Source organism: Colias philodice, chromosome 2 (assembly GCF_061535455.1).
Source record: "Colias philodice isolate Cphi_HAF_F1 chromosome 2, ilColPhil1 Martin Lab GWU primary, whole genome shotgun sequence".
Taxonomy (NCBI): domain Eukaryota; kingdom Metazoa; phylum Arthropoda; class Insecta; order Lepidoptera; family Pieridae; genus Colias; species Colias philodice.
This window is the reverse complement of record NC_143087.1, coordinates 359,068-380,954: the sequence shown is the minus strand read 5'-3', so window position 1 is coordinate 380,954 and position 21,887 is coordinate 359,068. Positions and strand designations below refer to the sequence as shown.

Genomic DNA, 21,887 nt, shown 5'->3' with positions numbered 1-21,887 from the left:
TACTTGTACCTACTACACTATTTTCTTTATAATTATCATACCTTTTTAATAGAATACCATTGTATTACCTCAATTTTACTTTATCACTTGTTTAGTTCTTAGAAATTAGTAACAAAATTAAATAAGACGCATTCACTTGAAGACTAACATTTAACCATATCGTGGAATGGGCAGAATATAGCCTCCAAATTGCCTCCTCACAATCTTTTGATTAATAAGTGTCGTTGACATTTTAATTAAGTCGGCTAAAAGTCAGCCTTTATGTCGAGGGGCGTTCAAATGTCGGTGTTTAGCGTGCTATATTATGGTTTTCATATTTAAACTGCTAAACATCTTTTTATAAACGATATCTTATGTTCATGATTCATTTAAATAATGGAATGTGCGATATAAATATAATCTTATATGGCAGTCAAAACTACTTTCATAACAGCAGTAAATCAGATTTTTATGTTTTCAGGCGTGTTTAAGATTGTCCTCAAAACTTTGAATGTACACAACGTAGTTTACCATCTTCTCCAATTTTAGTAAAATAAACCCATTAGTTCTTAATTAAAAAACCGAACAAAGAACCCCAAAACAAAAAGTCCCAACAAAGAAATTATCCTGACCGCTCGCAGTGGACATAAAAGCGCAATATTCCAGAATGATACCGGCAAAATACGTAATATGTAAAATACGTGTAATACCCACTAGGTATACCAGCTAAAAATTTAAATTGGATGCAAAAACTGCGTCCTACACTAATGGTGTTGCTAGTTTAAAAATATTCCGCCAAAATGGCGGGCCATCTTTATTCAGCTGTGCTATTGTTTAACAGGTTTAACCTTAGCTTACTGCTTTTGTTTTAATATGTAAATTGCGAAATGGACTTATGAATGAATATTTTCGCTATGCCGCTGTTTTGCGTTTCATTTTTGAAGCGTTTGTAATGGCGCCAAAAGAGGAACGTATTTCCGACATATAAGTGAGGTACCGTGTTTCTATTGGGTAGGGCGAACGTATTTTATGTCATATATAGATAAGTAGGTATGTGTAATAACAATGTTTTGCAATTCGTGTCCTCTCAAATATATAATTTCCCTCCGGCAAGTTAACCCTTAGTTAAAGTACTTATTTTTTTTTATGTAAGTACTTATGATACAAATGGTTGACTATAATATGTTCAGATTTATATTATAAATAATTTCCAGATTCTTATCCGCTTCCTAAACGATAAGTTGCAGATTATTATACGGAGCCATAATCTTGCAATCCTAAATTATTTTTCAAACTCAAACTCAAACATTTATTTATTTAATTAGACTTCTTCCAGAAGCACTTTTGAAACGTCATTACATATTTTTAACATATGTGTTTAGAGAATTGTAATTAAAATTGTAAATTTAAAATAAAACATTATTTTTAGCAAAGATTTATTTATTTAAAAAACATCACATGCCATCAGCAAGATGAAATAATAACGAGCAAATTGCGTGCAAATCCGTTGTAAATGCTTTCTTATTTTTCATATTTTAAATAAAAAATTCTCAGTGACTTAAACTATTGTTAAGCGCGTAAATCCTCAGTTTACAAAGCTTTTGTTTAATATGTAAATCTTGAAATGGGTTCATAATGAATATAAGTAGCTAAGCTCACTAACGAAAGAGCTATAGCGATAATTCTCGTTATAAACAGACTTTTATGTTCTTGGTAATGTTTAATTATCGTTTAACTAGATGCAAAACCGGGATATGAGTCTTTACCGTATTCTGTGTTAAAGAAGTTTCTGGAAGTAGGTAACTCTACCTTAAAAATAGTTGAAGTTTGGTAGTACGTACTTGTTTTTTACGATAAATCAGGATTATATTTAAACAGTTTTTTGTACAGATACATAATAAAGTTATCATAAGGTTGTCTGGAAGAAATCGCTCTAAAGCGATAAGACCGCCATTTGTACTTAGTTTAAGCTATCTTTAAGTGTTTGCGTTTCTTTTTTTTTATTCTCTTTAAGTGCAATAAAGGATTGATAAATAAATAAATAAATAGTGTTTATACATTTATGTACCTACCTTTCTGTATTTCAATTAACTTCACTTTAAATTCGACGCGACTTAAAAATGTACAAAAACAAAAATTCAATTAATATATAAAATAGCGAAATATTTACATCCGTAACAAAATTACATTTTCGCCCTTTGATCTCAGGCTATAAATAAGTATATAAATAACCGGGAAATCGTTACGTCCGTCGGTTTCAACACGAACGCCTATAAACAAGGCAACGGACGGAGCCGCGGCATTTTATATGAGTTGTGTGTTTGTTGCACGCGAGAGAAATTCTTATCGATTATTGGATATCGATAATAGTAGCTTAGAAAGGGAAATGGCTATAATTGGAACTTTCATATTATATTAGAACTAGTTAGTTTTATCTGAAAAAAGTTAAAGGCCGCGTGCTAAGTACCTATTTAATATTTATTAGTATGATAACACATTAAATATTTTTTCTGTCTAACGTATTAATTATGATTCAAAAAATTTTGAATAATATTTTCTTCAATATGTATCTTCTCCATTCTGTCCAGTCGATTCTAACCAATGATATTTTATGTATAGATACGTTATATACTCACAATATATCCAAAAAAAATGCTTCATATGCAGTGTCAGGCACACACAAATACAATTTTCATTTTACTTAATTTATTACATTGACAGACTGTATAAGAGAGATGGCTCTAATAAAATGATATAAATAAAAAAGACAAAGATAGTTTGTCACTTCCGCGCGCAGGTGTAAGCAAAAGTCATAAGAATTCACCAATTAAATATAAATAAACAAATAGTTGCCATGGTAATTGGCATAGATAAACGACACAGAAGGTTCAATGTTATAGATGTTAGGTTGCCTGCACAAGTAAATAAATGTGACAATTTCATTTACTATTTTATGATTATTATGATGTCGTATTAAAATGAAAAAAAAATAAAAAAACTTTTTTGGAGATATAACTGTATTAAGTATTTATTACTAGCTGTGGTGTTCGTTTTCGGTCATCATCATTTCACCCGATAATCACCCACTGCTGAGCATACTGCATATAGTCCTCCTTATAGAACTCCATAAGGACCGATCTTACGCTATTCGTTTCAAGGCAGTTCCCGAAACCCGTACAAGGTCATTACTCCAACTTGTAGGATAATTATAATTTATAATAATAGTGGTGCCTAGATGAAAAAAAAGGATGAAATAAAAGAAAGGATGAAGTATAAGCCTTTTTTATCTAAAACACAAATAAAATTTATGTTCAATAGCTATTTACAGAAAAGCAAATAGCCTTTTTCGTCAGTAGCGATAATCTTTTCTTCAATGTATACGTATATTCAACATCATTTTTGCAAACAAACATTTTTGCCATCACGATTTCATTGTATACAGGGTTACAGGTTAAGTCGACCTATTCCTGTTAAGAGCGTGTAGTAGGGGTCAAAACAAACTGATTTGATCTTATAATACCATATCCAAAAGTTAGCCGTTGAAGAGTTATTGCAATTTTAATTTTTTTCTTGAAAATGCCACTTTATCTTCGCATTTAGCGTTTAATTTTTTATTTTACTTATTTGGTCTGGGTTTTTTTGAGTTTTTATGTAAAGGTTGAGTTAAACAATAATTCTCAGCAATAAAAATCCATATCGCTGCAAACAATTCAAAGAAATGGCTTTTAAACTAAAAATAATAACATTAAAGTAATTAAGTTAACTCGTTTTAAACAAAGATATTGAAAAAAATCTCTATGAAAATGTGTACGCAGATGTTTTTAAAAACATGTGCATGTTCTTAGCTATGTAAAAAGGTATGATAACCTCAGGTAGCATTCGTAGATTCCAAGAAATCGGGGATAAACATGGGACAGTGTTAGTAAAGTACAACAACAGAATAAATTTTGTCATAATTTATTTTTCTTAAAAACTTTACAGTTCCTGCTCAACATGTCTTCCTCTATTGCGAACACATATTCGAAACCTTTTCCGCAGAGAACTCTTGACTACCCCAGTTGTTAATTGGTTCCTCATCTTATTGGCTGCATCGATAATTTTTTGTCGTAAAATATCAACAGATGGAATCGGGTTCGGCTCGTCGTACACCAGACTCTTCATATGCCCCCATACGTAAAAGTCCATGGGGGTTAGGTCTGGACTTCTAGCCGGCCATGGTATGGGCCCACCTCTTCCGATCCATCTGTTTGGATAGTTGATGTCTACCCATTCTCTAACACTTCTTCTGTAATGTGCAGGGCAGCCATCATGTTGGAACCACATGTCTCTTAACAAAGTCAGGGGTATGTCTTCAAGTAGGTCGCTTAAATGTTGGCGCAGAAAGGTCTCATAATTTTCACCATTTAGGTTGTCCGGAAGGAAGTATGGTCCAATTAATTTATTTGAAATTATCCCCATCCACACATTAAGACTGAATCGTCTTTGTGATTTTTTTTGGATTATTCTTGTTTGGATTGCCACGTGCTTTCGGAGCCCATTAGTGAGCGTTATGATAGTTTGTGATACCGTCTTGATCAAATTTGGACTCATCTGTCCATAATTTTTTTTTGAAAAACGAGGGGTTTTCCAGATCCGCATTCAACATGAATCTACAAAAATCTAGTCTTCTTAAAGGATCTCCTTCTTCCATCACGTGCACGGGCGTGTAGTGATATGGGTAATATCCTGAAGTGTTCATTGTGAACCATACTTTCCACTGAGACAGACCAAGTTCTCGGGCAACAATGTTTGTTGATGTCGTGGGATCCATTCGAAAAAATCGCTTAATTTCATTTTCCTCTTCGTCTTCCTCATCCCGGACAGATGGCCGACCGACGTCTGTTCGTCGTCTTAGAATCGAACCAGTTTCTCTAAGGCGACGATATGTCCCTTCGAAGACACTAACATCTGGTGCACGACGGTCAGGATAGCGGGTCATGTATTCCGCACGAGCATGTGCAGATACACCTTGACAAAACCCGTAACACATCAAAATGTCAGCATATTCTTCGTTAGTATACGAACTCATCTTGAAAATTCAAATCGCAAGCAAAAATCAAAGTCCAGTTTCGAGCCACGGTCACAGAATCGGAAGAAAATCAGTCCAAAAAGAAAGCCAAGTCGCGTTGTCAATACACAGAGGAGCACAGAAATCGCATCTACTACGGACGAATCACATAAGCAGACTAAAAAATACAAAGCGGCATCCTTCGCCCCATACAGCTTCGTCCATCACCTTGCTTGCTCTCTCCAGTAGGTGGAAGCGAGATAGTTGCAGCGTGTGAGTGAGACATCATAATCACGCGGCACAACCCTTTATTGTTCGCATAGGCAGATAATAACTAGACCGATGTTAATGAGCTATTCTAAGAATTATTTCCCCATACCAAGTTTATCCCCGATTTCTTGGAATCTACGAATGCTACCTGAGGTTATCATACCTTTTTACATAGCTAAGAACATGCACATGTTTTTAAAAACATCTGCAGACACATTTTCATAGAGATTTTTTTCAATATCTTTGTTTAAAACGAGTTAACTTAATTACTTTAATGTTATTATTTTTAGTTTAAAAGCCATTTCTTTGAATTGTTTGCAGCGATATGGATTTTTATTGCTGAGAATTATTGTTTAACTCAACCTTTACATAAAAACTCAAAAAAACCCAGACCAAATAAGTAAAATAAAAAATTAAACGCTAAATGCGAAGATAAAGTGGCATTTTCAAGAAAAAAATTAAAATTGCAATAACTCTTCAACGGCTAACTTTTGGATATGGTATTATAAGATCAAATCAGTTTGTTTTGACCCCTACTACACGCTCTTAACAGGAATAGGTCGACTTAACCTGTAACCCTGTATAATAAATAGATATATTTGTTAATTATATGCACTGTGTGGATTTAAATATAAAATTAATCAAGTATTTACCCAAATCGAAATTAATACAAGATAAAAAGTAAAACTTATAAAACCCAACTACGACAAAAAACGACGCTGAAAAAGTATAAAACAAAAGTTAAATTGATGAACTAATAAAGAAGCTATGAACGAAAAGATGTGAATTATATGCAATCAGCCCATGAATACAGGTAAAGTCACAAGGAAATGCTAGTAATATATATATATATTCAAAATGTGCAAGTAAAAAGCTTTCAAATGATACCAAACACGGCATATTTATCTTAACTTTATTTTTTTACTCTGTATGTTTTGTCCGCTAGAGGGCGCCACATTAGATTTTGTGAAACCCCATATAGCCTATAACCAGCGGACAATTAGGACGCTTCTAATGATATGTCATTTGTCGAATTCTGATAAGTAGTTTAGAAGTTACGAGGGAACAGATGAACATACATACATACATACATACATATATACATACATACATACATACATACATACATAGCCTGTCAAAATCATAACCCTCCTTTTGCTTTGCCGTAGTCGGGTAAAAATAACCGTTCTATTTTCAATAATCGTATCTACATGATAATCTTTGAACACAGTGTACGCTAGCTTTGTCACACTAGTGATTGAAGCAATGTTTTATCCCTTTCATTATTTCAATACACGTGTCAAGCAAGTGTCATTAATAAAGAATTGTAAATTGTTATTTTTACTCTTAAACTGTAATAATTTAATATATTTTGCTGTGATATGATATTCCTTTATCTTTCTTTATTTTTTTGCACGAATACGTGCACTTTCTGAACACACAGGAAGGCATTTTCGACAACTTTAATGTACCTATCGGCACATGCGCTCACTGGGACCGGTGACAATCTGACTGATTGCATTGGTCCCAAATAGGACCAATTCACGGAATCAGTTTTGGTGCGTTGATGACGTATCTACCTCTTGTTTCTATATATAATATCATTGATTCTAACATTAAATTGTTTTCAAGTTCAAAATTGACATGACATTCAAATACTGACTTCCATAATAACAAAACAAAACCCCCTTCTTGTCAGTCGGATAAAAGTTGTTCCATCAGCTGTACCAAAATAACAAATAGGTCCATCTTATGAAGGCTTCGATTGAACCTTTTTCTGTATAGATATAATTAGTCATTTATATAACGTAGGTACATGGCGTGCGGGAGCAGACCTTCCTTCCTCATTGCTTTCCTGTATCCTAGTATAGGGGATACGTCATGAACTTATGTTTTATTATTTATATTTATAGATTTAATCACGCAAACTTTGGTACAATAAATTTAATACAATATACCTATGTGTGGCTTTGCAAAATAATCATAGTTCGATTTCAAGCGTTTTTAATTTTGTACCAAGACAGGGATATCAGGAAAAATGGCAATGTACATTCAACTCGACTATATGCAACATATTTAAGTTAGATTTAATGTCGTTTATTACATAGATAAATTCGTAGAAGATGACTTTGTATCTTCACAACATTTAAAATTTTCCTCATAATTTAAATAGAAATATAATTTTATTTTTATTCATCAAAATTATCGTGAAATATAGGTAGGTAAAGAAACCAAATCCGCTCCGCTCATGTCTTGTTCCCCAAAGTCCCGAAATAACGCGATTAAGCGAATGAAAGGGCCAAAACGAACAAAAGCAAATGTGATTACCGCTGACTAAAGAAATAAGTAATATTTCTTTCTTTCCACTATTTCTTTACATCGCCATCGGATAACAGCGAATTACACGTTTATAAACGTTATTTGGATGCCTTCGCTCAATCGACCAAATTAGTGCTTTTACTCAGCTTTCATCTTTCAAAATAAGTTAATTGATGTTTAAAGATGTGTATACTTTGATACGGCTAAGTCTTCCTTTTCTCTACAAAGTAACTATGACTACCTACATAATAATTATAATCATTGTTCCTCTTAGCCTATAGCCTTCCTCGATAAATGGGCTATCTAACACCGGAAGAAATCTTAAAGCTAGCGCGCACGAGCAACTTTGTCTCCGCAACTATTTTGTCTCTCCACCCATGGGCTAGTATGAAAGTGCGCGCAGGTAGCGATGCAACTCCCCATACAAATTGATGGGAGAGACAAAATAGTTGCGGAGACTAAGTTGCTCGTGCGCGCTACCTCTTAATATCTGATGGGGAGCGATTATGACAATATGATGGTTTTAATTAGGTTAACACCTCAAACTTTATTTTAAGTGTTGTGTACAAATATATACCTAAGTAAAGGAAGGTAAAGTACTTATTTTTCTTTAGGTTACAGACGAAAAGCTTTATATTCATACTCTTTTCTGTTTCGATGATTTTAACGGTACGAAGCATGTAAGTGCCTTGATCTAAATATAGCTCAACATTTTATTTTCATTCCCAATACGAATCCAGTCTAAAAATAAACTACATTTACATACTGTATACTGTATACACCTCATTACGTAGGAAATATGTCGGTAACCATGGCAACCAGGAAACACTAATCAAAATAAATGAAGAGTAATGAATGGGATGTGATACCAATCTCACTTAGAAAGAGTGACGGGTCGTTTTAACCCTTCCGTGAGTTGCGAAATATTCCAAAGAGGAGGTGAAAAATAAATTGGAAAATACCTATGTTGGGTTTGAACCGTTTCGTGCTTTCGCCTATTTGGTGGAGAGTTCATTAACGTATGTATAATAAAAAAGTGTATTTTTGTTCAAATCTAATTTAAAAACATGTAGGTACACATCTTCTATGTATGGACAATTATGTAAAAAAGAATGAAAATCAAATCATGCCAATTAACTAAAGCTTAGTACGAGAACAATTAAAAAGAAGTATACGAGCAGAAAAATTCTCATCGCATAAAGTATTATTAATTTGCCCACATCACGTAGAAACTGGCTTAGTTTAATTTCCTAGTCACATAACTCCCGTAATACTTTACAAATTACAAAAAATAGGCATTTTACAGCTAAAAGACCTCTTTATACGTAGACCAGAACCATAAAAGTAAAACCGCGTTTAATTTTAAAATTAAAACTCAAATACTTAGTTCGTTTATGAAATAGGTCACTGATGTGTTTAGTATGAAACGCGAACTTTTATACAGTTTATAAAGAAAATAAATTATTTTAAAACGTTGCAACGTAACGTGATCGTGATACATAACCATATTAATATTAATATTTTTAATTTAAGACTATTTATTTCCACTTTATTCTATTGTACTCTGAATAGAAATAATGTCGCACAAATTTTGGATCTATCTTAAATGTACTAACTCAATACATGGTAAGTTACTATAGACTATAGAGTATAAACGAAAATGTTTTCTACAAAATCTACAGTTGAAATGGAAATCATTCTGCAATTATCCTCCCTTCCCGACTGACCCTGTCCTACTTACTATCGCAAATTGAGATTGATCTCAACCTACACACAATCGCAATAAAACTCAATATTGAAATGCTCAATATATCCAGATACAAAATGAATCTGAACTTATAAGGCTCAGTGAGTCAAGAATCTAGTCCGTTATAAAACTGATAAGTTTAGTTTGATTGGTTGAAGCCGCTAATCTCAGGAACCAAGGGTCTGATTTGAAAAATTATTTCAGTGCTAGATAGTCCATTTATCTACGAAGGCTATAAGCTATGTATCATCACGCTAAGACTAATATGAGCGGAGCAATGCAGGTAAAACCGCAGAGCACAGCTAGTACACCGGTGTACTACGCAAAGAATACAAACTTGTAATACGGAGTGACTAAATTCTGATTCCACTGATATAAGTTGATAGGCAAAGAAAAACAAGAAAAAGAGCCTTGATTAGAAGTTGCCGAAATGTTGCCGAATTAAGGCCGTGCCGTGGGAGGCTCGTCTGGTTCGATACAACATGTACATGATGTTGTATTTGGGTAATTTTATTTTTAACTTCGTCACAACGTCGTCATTTCGATGCACAGATTTTTTAAATATCTAGGTACGCCTAGTATGTGTTTTGTTATCATTTTTGTATTATGTACAATTTTAATTTGACTTCATACACCTCAATATAAAGTTGATGTAGAGTAGCGAATTAACAACATTCAGTAAATACAAATATAGCTCTCCTTGACATTTTAATAGTTAGTTATTTTTGAACCCTTTGCCCAAACTTAATACACTTAAAAATTAACAACCATCTCATCAAGTCCATTCTAACAAAAGCTAATCTCGAAAGTTCTAGAACATTATTCTTACATCGCCATTACGGGCCAATGTTCCATCGACTTCAAACGTCTAATCTTAAACGCAAACGACTGAAAGCCGCTTCCAAAACGCTTATTATTTTTAATCGCAGGTCCTTAGATAGGGTTGAGGCTCATTATCGCGATCCTGGGTCTCTTTGGTACAATATTCTATAAGGATTTAGTAAACAATCGATTAGTCGCATATTCGTCGCAAATGGTCGCCCTCGCGCGATATCTATGTTGAAATGAAAAGAAGTAAATCTTATATTTTAAATTTAAATATGTAAATGCATAAATTAACAGCAAACAGATAAACAACCTACCTACTTATTAATATCTACTTAAATATAATTCCAATACTTTAGTCGACGAACAACATTTTTTTTTTTTTTGAATATTTGTAGTTTTTCTCTGCATAAGCAAAATCATCTAAAATTATCTTTTATAACAGCATTACATTTTTATTTCATAGAAAATGATATGACTTTGTAAGTCTCTCGTGTATAACCAGCCTAAGCCCATCTAGCATCAGATAGCGAGCTAGGCGCGACTGCGATTTGCATAAAATGAGTTCCGTACAAGGCGGGAAAAGCCCCGCTAAAATGTTATTTCCATTCATATTGTTCTTATCTCTATCTCTTTATGTCCTCGAAAAAACAATTCTTGTTAGAGAAACAAGATTTATAATAAGCTCTTTGTTTGGTAATTGCTTATACGCCACAATCTGAAATTAGTTTTGAAAATCCTGGAAAATTTTAATAAAATTTAATATCAAAATATGTCAAGTAACATTATATTTATATAGCAATTAATGTCTTACTTTATCACAAGGTCAGCTTAGCTCGAAGTATTATTTCTGATTATAAAATTGTCGCCTTCTTACTTACTATTTTTTTCAATAAAATCGCACCCTTAACTGCATATCTACACAGACAAACCCATTTTGTATAAACCTGATCGACACGTAGCAATTAAAAACCGTCGAACGAATCCTAATTATTTGTTCAAGACGTCTCTCGCATGTGACTGAGTTGGGCTGATTGCGACTTGCGAGCGTGCCCCGAATGGGACATATACAATCACAGGAATGAATAATGATTGAATAAAACTTGTTATTGTTATGATTTGGTTCATTTTGGCTGATATGTTTGTGGATTAGATTAGGTAATGAACTTTAGTTAGGAATATTAAATAGTTACTTATTTGTAGTTAAGAAATTTTCCTATTAAACACAATTTTAACAATAGAGTTATTATTTTCACATTTTACACCGATAATTCATTTTAATCTATTACTCTATACAACCTGTTTTACGCCTTATATTGCAATTACTCCTCATTATATTCACGAAAATGTATAAATGATTAAATCGTGATTCACAATGATATAACATCATCCGTGAATTCTATTCCGACGTAATGATAAAGTAAATTGTACGTTTCAAGCCTCATTTATTTAAAAACATGACTCAAGTTCGTAAAAGCCTACGCGACGCGACCTATACATTATTTTCACAAAAATACTCGAAGCGAATTCGAGTTGGAAACTGATTATTCTTGATATCATGTGCAAAATTATATTATATCTAGTTATAATTTAATTATATTATACTTATGTACTGTCCTACTTTAATGAAAAAAAAATTCGTTCGAGAATTGTTGTTTTTTAAAAAACTTCATTTCATAATCTTCATTCGTCAATGATTACAATCAAAACAAAAAATTTTCTTCTTATTTATTGATTTATACTACGTCCATCATGCTTTTTATATTTCATAAATTGTTAAAGACTAAAATATGGAGATGAAATATGAATCACAAAGTTTCCCCGTCTATTTCAGTCTTTTGAAACATTGTCGCCATTTGTTGTAGGCAAGTAGGTCAGCGACATCATGCGTGCATCTGCAATTTCGCTAAATTCTTACATAGAGCGCTAATTAAGCAAGAATTTAGTGTATTCCGAGCAGAAAGTTTGAGTTGCCAGCAAACTTGTTAAATTTGTTTTCCGTCTTCACGGATCTTCATTAGCTCCAGTCCAAACTTATTACGTATGTTTGACTAGGGGCACATTAGTTCCGCGCCGAGATCTAATCCCGGCCATGTTCGGATCCGCTAATTTTCGAGAATCCGACCAATTATAAGCCGGGTCGACGCGAATTTCGACCAATTAGAGGCAACGAAGTGTGTCGCGCTCGGGAGCAGTTTTGCCGGCAATATAATTTATTAGGGAGGCTCAAAGTTGCTTCAACCCTTAAAGACTCAAGTGAAATTTGATTACGGATGCTTAAAACGTGTACCCTTGTACTCGCTCCGATCGATTCGAATTAAAATCATTTGCAAGTAACCGAATGCGGAGCGACCTACATTTTAATTTCAATTTAATTTTCCTACGTACGATTCTCGCCCATTCTTTCCAACATTTGTTATTGCAGTTTTATATAAAACGAAATATGTGTTCAAATTAAAAATTTTAAAAATGATCAAAACAAATATTGTTCTGAAAGGAAATAATAATGCTAGCGTGCACGCTGCTTTATTGTTTAAGTTTTAATATGTTCAAACAAAGCGCTGATTTAAGAGCGATATTTTGTCTAGTACGGAGTATCTGTATTCCAAACACTACAATAACAATCACGGATACAGTTTTAAATAAGATCAAAAACACTTCCTTACTAATATACCTACATCCATCTATATTATTCTCTTTGAAGTATCTTCACACCCACACGATAAACAGATTTTAATTATCCTGCTTTAGCCGTTTTAATATTAATAAGCTAAACGTTAAAGAAAACACCATTTGTATTCATTAGAACTGTCAGTAGGTCGGGATTGATGTTAGTTATTTAATTATAGAGTGGAACTGAAAGTTTTAGTATTGAGAGGAAACAGCTCGAATTAGAAACTCGTTTATATCAGTCATCGGTTTGTAGCCGGTCCCTCTGTGCCCTCGCTCGGTCCCCTCTGATGTTATCAACAATTTACCATTCAATGTCAGGAAAAACAAATTTTTATAGTGGCTCATAGTACTTGTTACTGTACAAAACGTATTCTGTTGATGTCAGTTTTGTAAGAGATGTGCTTAAGTTTCAGTTATAAATACCTAATTGGTCGATAAGATATTATTAAATTTTGAAATTATCCATCCATAGTCAGCTGACTTGATGTTAGTGAACTTAGCAGATCATTTTTAGCAGATCAAAAAAAATGTGAGTTCTTATCGCGTGCAGTTGAGTTCTACAGTTCCTGATACTTTTTAGAAATAGTTCTGGCGTTTTTACCTTAAAAACGACATTTGAAAAAATGATCTGCCAACTTCCCGTAGCAGATCATTCTAAGCAGATCAAAAAAAAAATGTGAGTTCTTATCGCGTGCGGTTGAGTTCTACAGTTCCTGATACTTTTTAGAAATAGTTCTGGCGTTTTTACCTTAAAAAACGACATTTGAAAAAATTAATCTGCCAACTTCCCGTAGCAGATCATTTTTAGCAGATCAAAAAAAAAATGTGAGTTCTTATCGCGTGCAGTTGAGTTCTACAGTTCCTGATACTTTTTAGAAATACTCGCGTAAAATGAAACACTAGAAAATTTATTTATGTCATATTTCATCACGCCGTAGTATCATGCCGTAGCATCATGCCGTAGCATCATGCCGTAGCTTCATGCCGTAGCATCATGCTGTAGCATCAGCCGTAGCATCATGCCGTAGCATCACGCCGTAGCATTATGCCGTGTAGCATCACGCCGTAGCATCATGCCGTAGCATCACGACGTAGCATCATGCCGTAGCATCATGCCGTAGCATCACGCCGTAGCATCATGCCGTAGCATCACACCGTAGCATCACACCGTAGCATCACAGCGTAGCATCACGCCGTAACACATGCCGTAGCATTACGCCGTAGCATCACGCCGTAGCATCACAGCGTAGCATCACGCCGTAGCATCACGTCGTAGCATCACGTCTTAGCATCACGTTAAGCCGGGTCCAGGTCGGGTTTTTTCAAATGTCGTTTGTTAAGGTAAAAACGCCAAAACTATTTCTAAAAAGTATCAGGAACTGTAGAACTCAACTGCACGCGATAAGAACTCACATTTTTTTTTTGATCTGCTAAAAATGATCTGCTACGGGAAGTTGGCAGATCATTTTTTCAAATGTCGTTTTTTAAGGTAAAAACGCCAGAACTATTTCTTAAAAGTATCAGGAACTGTAGAACTCAACTGCACGCGATAAGAACTCACATTTTTTTTTGATCTGCTAAAAATGATCTGCTAAGTTCACTAACATGCTGACTTGAACTAATCTAATTGCACAAATACCTACATATCTCAACATTATACATATGAACACACATGCAAAATAACTTTTCTAAACGCCTACCTATATCAAAATACAACCGAACAAAGCAACAATATGATAAACAACCAAAAACATTGAAACATTTGAAATGCAAAACTATTCCGTCCAAGGTAAACGAAATGCATTTAACATTTAAAGCGACTTAGCTCGGAAACAATCAAAGCAGCTAAAAGATTTCCTCGGACATTCTTGAGAATCAATTAAATTCTTTTGTCGTACCTCGCCGTCTATTTTCTTAAGTCGGAACATCAAAAGGTTCGCAAAAAGGCCAATTAAAGGTTTTGAAATTGATTCAGGAGATGGTATCGGCTCTCAACGATGTTATTGACTTGTTGAAGTGGGATTGACATCTTTTCCTTGCGGGATAACGATCGCAGTTTTGTTTCCAACTTTCACGAACTTGCCGTTTTGTTTTCCGTAACGCGTTTTTATGGATTGTTATTTTTAACACTCAAAATTTACTGCTTTTGTTCACAAATCTTGTATTGTGCGGTTTTATTTTTTATTGATCCTGTTAACCTATAAAGATAAATGGAGAAATGAGAATCATCACAAGGAACACTAGCTTATATTCGACTTGTTAAAATTCACCTATTCCTTATACACATTTATACCTACAAATATTACTGGTTTCTAGTTTTGAACGTACAACATATACTACTTCTCATCCATTCACCACCCTGATTCCTCGCATGTGTACAGAAGCAATAAATCATGAAAATTACAAAATGGCTGGTTAATCAATTAATCACCAGGGATCGGCGCTTGCTCTGCGTCTTAGCGATAGGAACCCATGAAAGGGTTGATTTATGGCAAGATAATACCCATTGGGAAATTTAAAGTGCTGACTCGCTAACTTAGAGCAAGCCTAATTAACGTGTTTTCTAAAACCTCGCTTGCCAGCGTCTAATGTAGATGTATGGGGCTCTTGGGATCATATTTCTTATGTGACAATATTTTGGGTAAACCTAATACAGTTTGGGACGTTGCCGTTGGGCTTGAAAGGATAAGCGTAATTTGTGTGCGTGTTTACTATTATTACTTTTAATTCATACTAAACTTGAATCTATAATATCTGCAGTTCTTGAATTCTAATGCAACTTGTAAGTTGGTAGAACAGCGTACATCTTTATATAAAAACAAACGTAAATGTAAAACTATAATAAAGATGTGTGATTTTGATATATAAAGTTCAAGCAATTTTATTAAATCATTACGCATTTTACCTTTAGTACGCAATTTAGACACTTTTAAAACCATACACCATACACCGTTGAATGGAATTCTAAATTTCTAATCGAACACCCCTCGAAAAGAATTCTCGAGTTACGCAATCGTCCCTTCTTCCCACTAAAGCCTTCCGTGGATTCGCGAAAACTTCAGCTGTAGTACAATCAGCCAACTTTGGGGATTTATCTAGCTAGGCTTCATTAACCCGGCCACACTCTCGTAATAATACATTGTCCTTGGCTGCGTGACATACTTCCTTGAGATTGCTTTTTAATTACATGAGAATTTCTAAGAAGCAAGTATGGCATTGTAAAAATACTCTTCGTATACAAAAATACGTTTTGCTACAAAGTAAATCTATATTTAAAACAAATACCGCTCCGGTTTTGCCCTTGAGGCTCTGAACTTGTGTAGCTTGCGTCTTTGATTGTTTAAAAACAACCCACATTTCTTCAGTAAATTTGCCAATTTTCTTTTGAACATTCTTACATATGTTGGACGCTATATAAGCCAAAAGCCCTTTTCTATATAAAGGCTCGAATGTGTACGTGTAGGGTGGCAAAAGTCGGAGCATGTACTCATAACTTATCATTTAATGGGCCGTAACTGAGGTAAGTCGCGATGTTAACCCAATTTTTGTATATAGGTCGCTGGAAAGTGTCCTCATTGTTCTAGTATTGGCTTCTGTCCGTGACTCCTAACAATTGTGCAGTTAAATGATGTTAATTCTTTGCTTTTATTCTCGTGTCAACAATCTTGCTAAGTTTATTACCTACTTGGTGACTGCGAATAAAATGTTGTATTTCTTTCGGTTTACTTTGCATTTCTTGAAGAATTTATAAAGCTTAAAGATTGTAAACTTGTTACAATAGTTCTTTTTGTTGTGTTTGAAATTGGAGCAAATAACTTACGAACCATTGTCCAGCATGTTTTGTGTAGTATTTCAAATGATTATCATTAAATTATGAATAATCATCATCGAAAAACACATATTTTGTTCACTCATACATTATTCATCCCTTATCTTCTCAATCGTGACTTAATAAGAAAAAGATGGAAGCCAAAACCTGTCTATTATAAGCTCCCGTATTACCACTAAGAAGCAGTAATATCAACAATTGATCAGATAGAATAATGATACTTTCAATGATTTAAAGATAAGACTAGCAGTTTCAACAAAAGCTGATCAAGACGGATAGATTTACGAAGTGATTTTATCAAATTTCCCCTAAATTGCGGCGTGTTTGTGAGCGTCAAATTTGATTCATTTATAACAGGATTAGCTTGCACCTGCCGTGTTTTAAAGCCGATTACTGGATCGCTTTCATATTTACATTGCAATTCATTTTCTTTTGCTTTCATGTAATTTTTAGTTTTAACGGAATTCAGGTCTTCTTTTTAACTGGCAGCGGCTTTTGTGTAATTTTTCGTTTTAATAGAATTTAACTACATATTCCTTTTTATGTAGCAGACGACGGGCAATACAATTATTGATAATTTTAGACGATATTGTCTTATACATAGTAGGAATGTTAGTGTAGTGCCAATTCAAAATGTGATTCCTTTATTATTGAATCAATCAATTAAAATAAGCAGAGTGGCGTATTACTTTCTTTCTTACATCTTTATAGTCCCTAAAGGGACATGAATGGCTTTATCGAGTGCCTATATATCGGCTCGGGTTAGATGTCTCAATAAAATGTCCAGGATTATTACATTTACCATAAATATCAAATAATTAAAGCTATAACATCTTATCTTCCCGTGCAGGACTAAGTATAAGTTTTAAAATCTCTCCGATCGGCCGCTCAAAGCCGCTTAACGCTCAGCTGATAATTACCCTGACCCTACTTGACCCTTTTATGAATTATGTCTGTCTAACTAGCCGCCCCATTGGCTGGACAGTTTCGTGATGTGGTTATGTCACTTAACTTATGGTTATTGTGACCGTGTCGTAAACTATATTTTAGGATGATATTTTGATTGTAAAAGTTTGAATAAGTAATATAAAGTCTTATTGTGTTGCGCACTTGTTAACGTAATGATTGTTTACTCATAATTTTGAAATAATTCCATAATCATATTTCTTTTCTTTCATGGTTTTGACCGCGTCTGTTCTGTGATACTCAAATTATTACTTTGTGTTAAGTTTTGTAATTAGATTGTGTGTTTTTGTTGTTTCCGATTTCATGTGTCGAACATTCGTGTAGTTTAACTTTTAGAAGACTTGCGTCTTTGTGTTTTCAAAAAAATGTAACAATAGTATCAGTAAATGAAAATCATTATACATGCATATCATTTTATTGTATTACACATTTACAAGATAAAATCACACTGGCATATGTTACCATGATCTTGTAATACTATCCTAACATTGCCAAGTCTGAGGCGCTCTAACTCAATAGATGCAATCTCACGATACGACTCCATTTGACATGTTTTTGATTCTTTTCCCATGTAAATGTAATCTTTTGTGTTGAGATTTTGAAATAGCAGTTTTGATATGGCGCTCATTTCAAAGAGTTGTGTGATTTCCATTTAAATGGAAGCGCTCGTATTTTGTCTTTATTTTGAATTGTATCTTCGCTTTGGCCGCGTTTTCCTCATTTTTTGTTTGTTTTATGAGGCAGTTATTGTTATTATTATTGGCATGTATCACAATATGTTTTGGGTGATTTAGAAATAACGTTTACGTTATGAAGACGTTGTGGAATCGAATTTATTGATATGCTTAGAACAGGTTTACATATTTTGAATCGATTTGCAGTGTACGTAAGTACTTGGTCATCCAAAATTACATAAATGGAAACTTACATATGAAATCTTACTCTATCATCATAGAAAACAAGCTATATGCTTGTTTTGCTTGTTGTGATAGAATGCTATACTTATCTTTAAGGATAAACGCACGTCGTACATGTAAAACCAACACAACATACATTTTCTGTATCCAAATAGAGTAAAGAATGTTATAGTACGGTTAAAACAAGAATTTATTCACATACAATAAGTTCAACATTAAAACCACGCCTTGATGTCTTCCCACCATACCGGCGTGTTAAAAGAATCGCCTAATTATACAAACATAAGTAAATAATCATGTACAGTCGAATCGAAATGCGTATAGCGATGTATGAATGGCATTAAATTCGAAAAACTTGTTAGACGAGTCTGTGAATCGGCCAGGTGCTGCGCCGGCGCGTCTGAACAAACTGGATGTTGTATGTACCAAGGAATGAGAGACACGTACCTTTTGGCTAGTGGCTTCGCCTGTCTGGTAAAAAAAATGCAAATAAGAATGAGATGTAACAATGGGGTAAAAAGTAGCCTATCAGTCTAGCCTTCTAACTATCTACAGGCACAAAAATCTATACTAATATTATAAAGCTGCAGAGTTTGTTTGTTTGTTTGAACGCGCTAATCTCGGGAACTACTGGTCCGATTTGAAAAATTCTTTCGGTGTTAGATAGCCCATTTATCGAGGAAGGTTATAGGCTATATATCATCACGCTACGACCAACAGGATTGGAGCCACGGGGGTTTAACCGCGCGGAGCAGCTAGTCATACTATAAAATGCTCTGTTGTGACGCGAAAGAAAGACAAATACATTTTCGCATTTATAATATTAATGATAATGTAAAACCATTGGCTAAGATTATAAACTACATTTATTACAAACGTGAAAGGATTTGCGTTGCCATTAACAAATTACCTAAATTTTACTTGAAGTAATGAAATATAGTGAAAATTAATATTCGATGGTTGAATTTGCGTTAAAATATGCAAAATATTGAACTTTAGTGCTTATCCGAGAAAACTGCACTTAATCAAACTTTGCTAACAGTCTATTAAGATTAAAATCGTTCATAATAATTTCCACAAGTAAATAGCGGTAGTTTTTAATTACGAATTTATTGCTTTAACTTCGTAGATTTTGAATAAAGTTTTAATAATAATATAAATAAAGAGATGAGATGGCGGAAATTTAACAACACTAAGTGTCTAAAAAAAATTGCCAAAGCGTAGAACACAAGAGAAAATTACAAGCCAGAGGAAGTATATTGACTAAAAATCAATTTCATACTATTGATGTTATTTAAAATGAAACATACAGTTTGGACCATACCCGGTCGTGTCGCCAAGCGTAAGATAGAGCCAAGCGGATGATTTGTGGACGTCCCCATCCAGACATAAATAACGTTTGTTGGACCTTTTTTTATGTCCATTTAATTAATATCGCCTTTTACTTTACTTTGACAGCGTTTAGCTCATTGATTTGGACTTTTATTTTAGATCCTAATTTGTTAATACATTTGAAGGACCGAAAGACAGGTATCTCTTTTAAATAAAAATGAATCGCAAAATGTGTTGGTAAGCGCATAACTCGAGAACGGCTGAACCGATTACGATAATTCGTTTATTATTATATTCCTTGAAGTACGAGGATGGTTTTTATGTAGAGAAAACATAAATATGTACCACGGGCGAAGCCGGGGCGGACCGCTAGTAGACAATAAAAATATCAAAGTAATTACAATCTATTCACGAACTCAACATTAATATTCACTTACCAAATTTATTATACAACTATTACATTCCCTGAGAATTTTCCTATTCAATACAAATATAAAAAATAAAAAGCTGTATCAGTAGCCGGGATTTGCGACAAAATATTTAGCGACTACGTAGGAATTCAGAGTTCCCCAGGCGACCTAAAAACCCCTGATAAATATTAAGGTCTATACCTAGTCCTGGATTGCGTGAATTGTGAAGTATTTCAAAGGCGACCCTCTTAAACCCGAGCCAAAATTCAACTGGACAAATTATTTATCGTAAACGTTTCACGTCAACAAAATGGTGAATATTTTTTGTGGATAAAACTTTCCGAAATAAAACATTTATGTCGGGCTAAAACCCCGTTTTATCGTTTCGTCCATTAAAAGTTTTCAAATGTGTTATCACGTCAAGCATTATAAAATATAAAGTCCATCAATAATATTTATATAAAGCTCTTTTTATTATTGTCATGCTTAAATTGTTTAAATTATATTAAAAACCTTGATAGAAATTTAACATTACATAACACTTGCTGATTTTTGCAACTGCTGACCAGAAAATATATCAAATTATGTAAAAATTATAATACCCTACCCTACCATATTTGTTCCGTTTAAAAATATGAAAATCTACATTTAATAAGGCAAATGTACGGCAGACGACAACGCTAAACACGACATCTGACCCATTTCGGTGCCACTTGATTTTCACTCAAATATTTCCCTCCGAATAGCCATTTAGAAGCGCCAAGGTTTCGCGAAGCAGCGAAATTAAAAATTTCCTGTTTACTGCGAAACTACAGGTTGCTTTGCTTAACAAAATTTTAATAATAATTCGCTACAATGTTCATACTTTTATACTATAATAAGAGAAGGCATGCCGTAACTGTAGCTTGTTATATTTAACAATCAAACGAGCGAAGTTATTGTAAATTTTACGAGATATAAACTCAAATCTGACTGAAAAACTTGCACAATTTTATATAATTTTTTAAACAGCGCTATCTTTAACTTAATTTTCTGTAACATTGCCATTTGTACCTACCTATTGAAATCCTAGAGATGACCTAGTTGAATAAAAACGTTAATATTGCCCTTTTATTTAAAGAAGTAACTTCCTTGTTAATGAATATTAATAAATAATTGTTTTTGTTTCAGATCAATGGCGCTTTGCAATTATATAAACGACGATCCTCAGATATGTAACGTAAGTTCATACATTATTTTTGTCTTACTTAAAGCTAAAGAATGTTTTTACAATTAATATCACGTTTTGAATGTAACCTAAAACGAAACAACACACAACACCACCTTTTAATTTGTGAAATATGTGAAAAATAAGAGAAGAGAAGAACCTAGAGAAAAAAATCCTATATATAACGTTATTCATATTTAAATCGAGTGAAATTATTTTAGAAAACATATGTTTTATGAAATAAGTAGCTTTAATAAGAGTGATTTCTTTATAATATGATGAACTTTCAAGCTTCTTTAATATAAAATTACAATAATTATTAACATTGATATGTATCAACTACTATCACATTATTTCACATATTTT

At 33.6% G+C, this 21,887-nt stretch overlaps 1 protein-coding gene across 5 annotated transcripts in view; it reads left to right on the top strand.

Annotated features, from left to right (window-relative positions):
• LOC149490122 (uncharacterized) overlaps window positions 1–21,887 on the top strand; it is a 225,467-nt gene that overhangs the window by 74,084 nt on the left and 129,496 nt on the right. For all 5 annotated transcript variants that reach the window (XM_089701420.1, XM_089701437.1, XM_089701407.1 and 2 more), the window contains one exon: window positions 21,485–21,533. In XM_089701420.1, coding sequence (XP_089557546.1) covers window positions 21,489–21,533 — 45 coding nt within the window. In that variant the 5' untranslated portion in view covers window positions 21,485–21,488. The remainder of the gene's footprint in view (window positions 1–21,484; window positions 21,534–21,887) is intronic.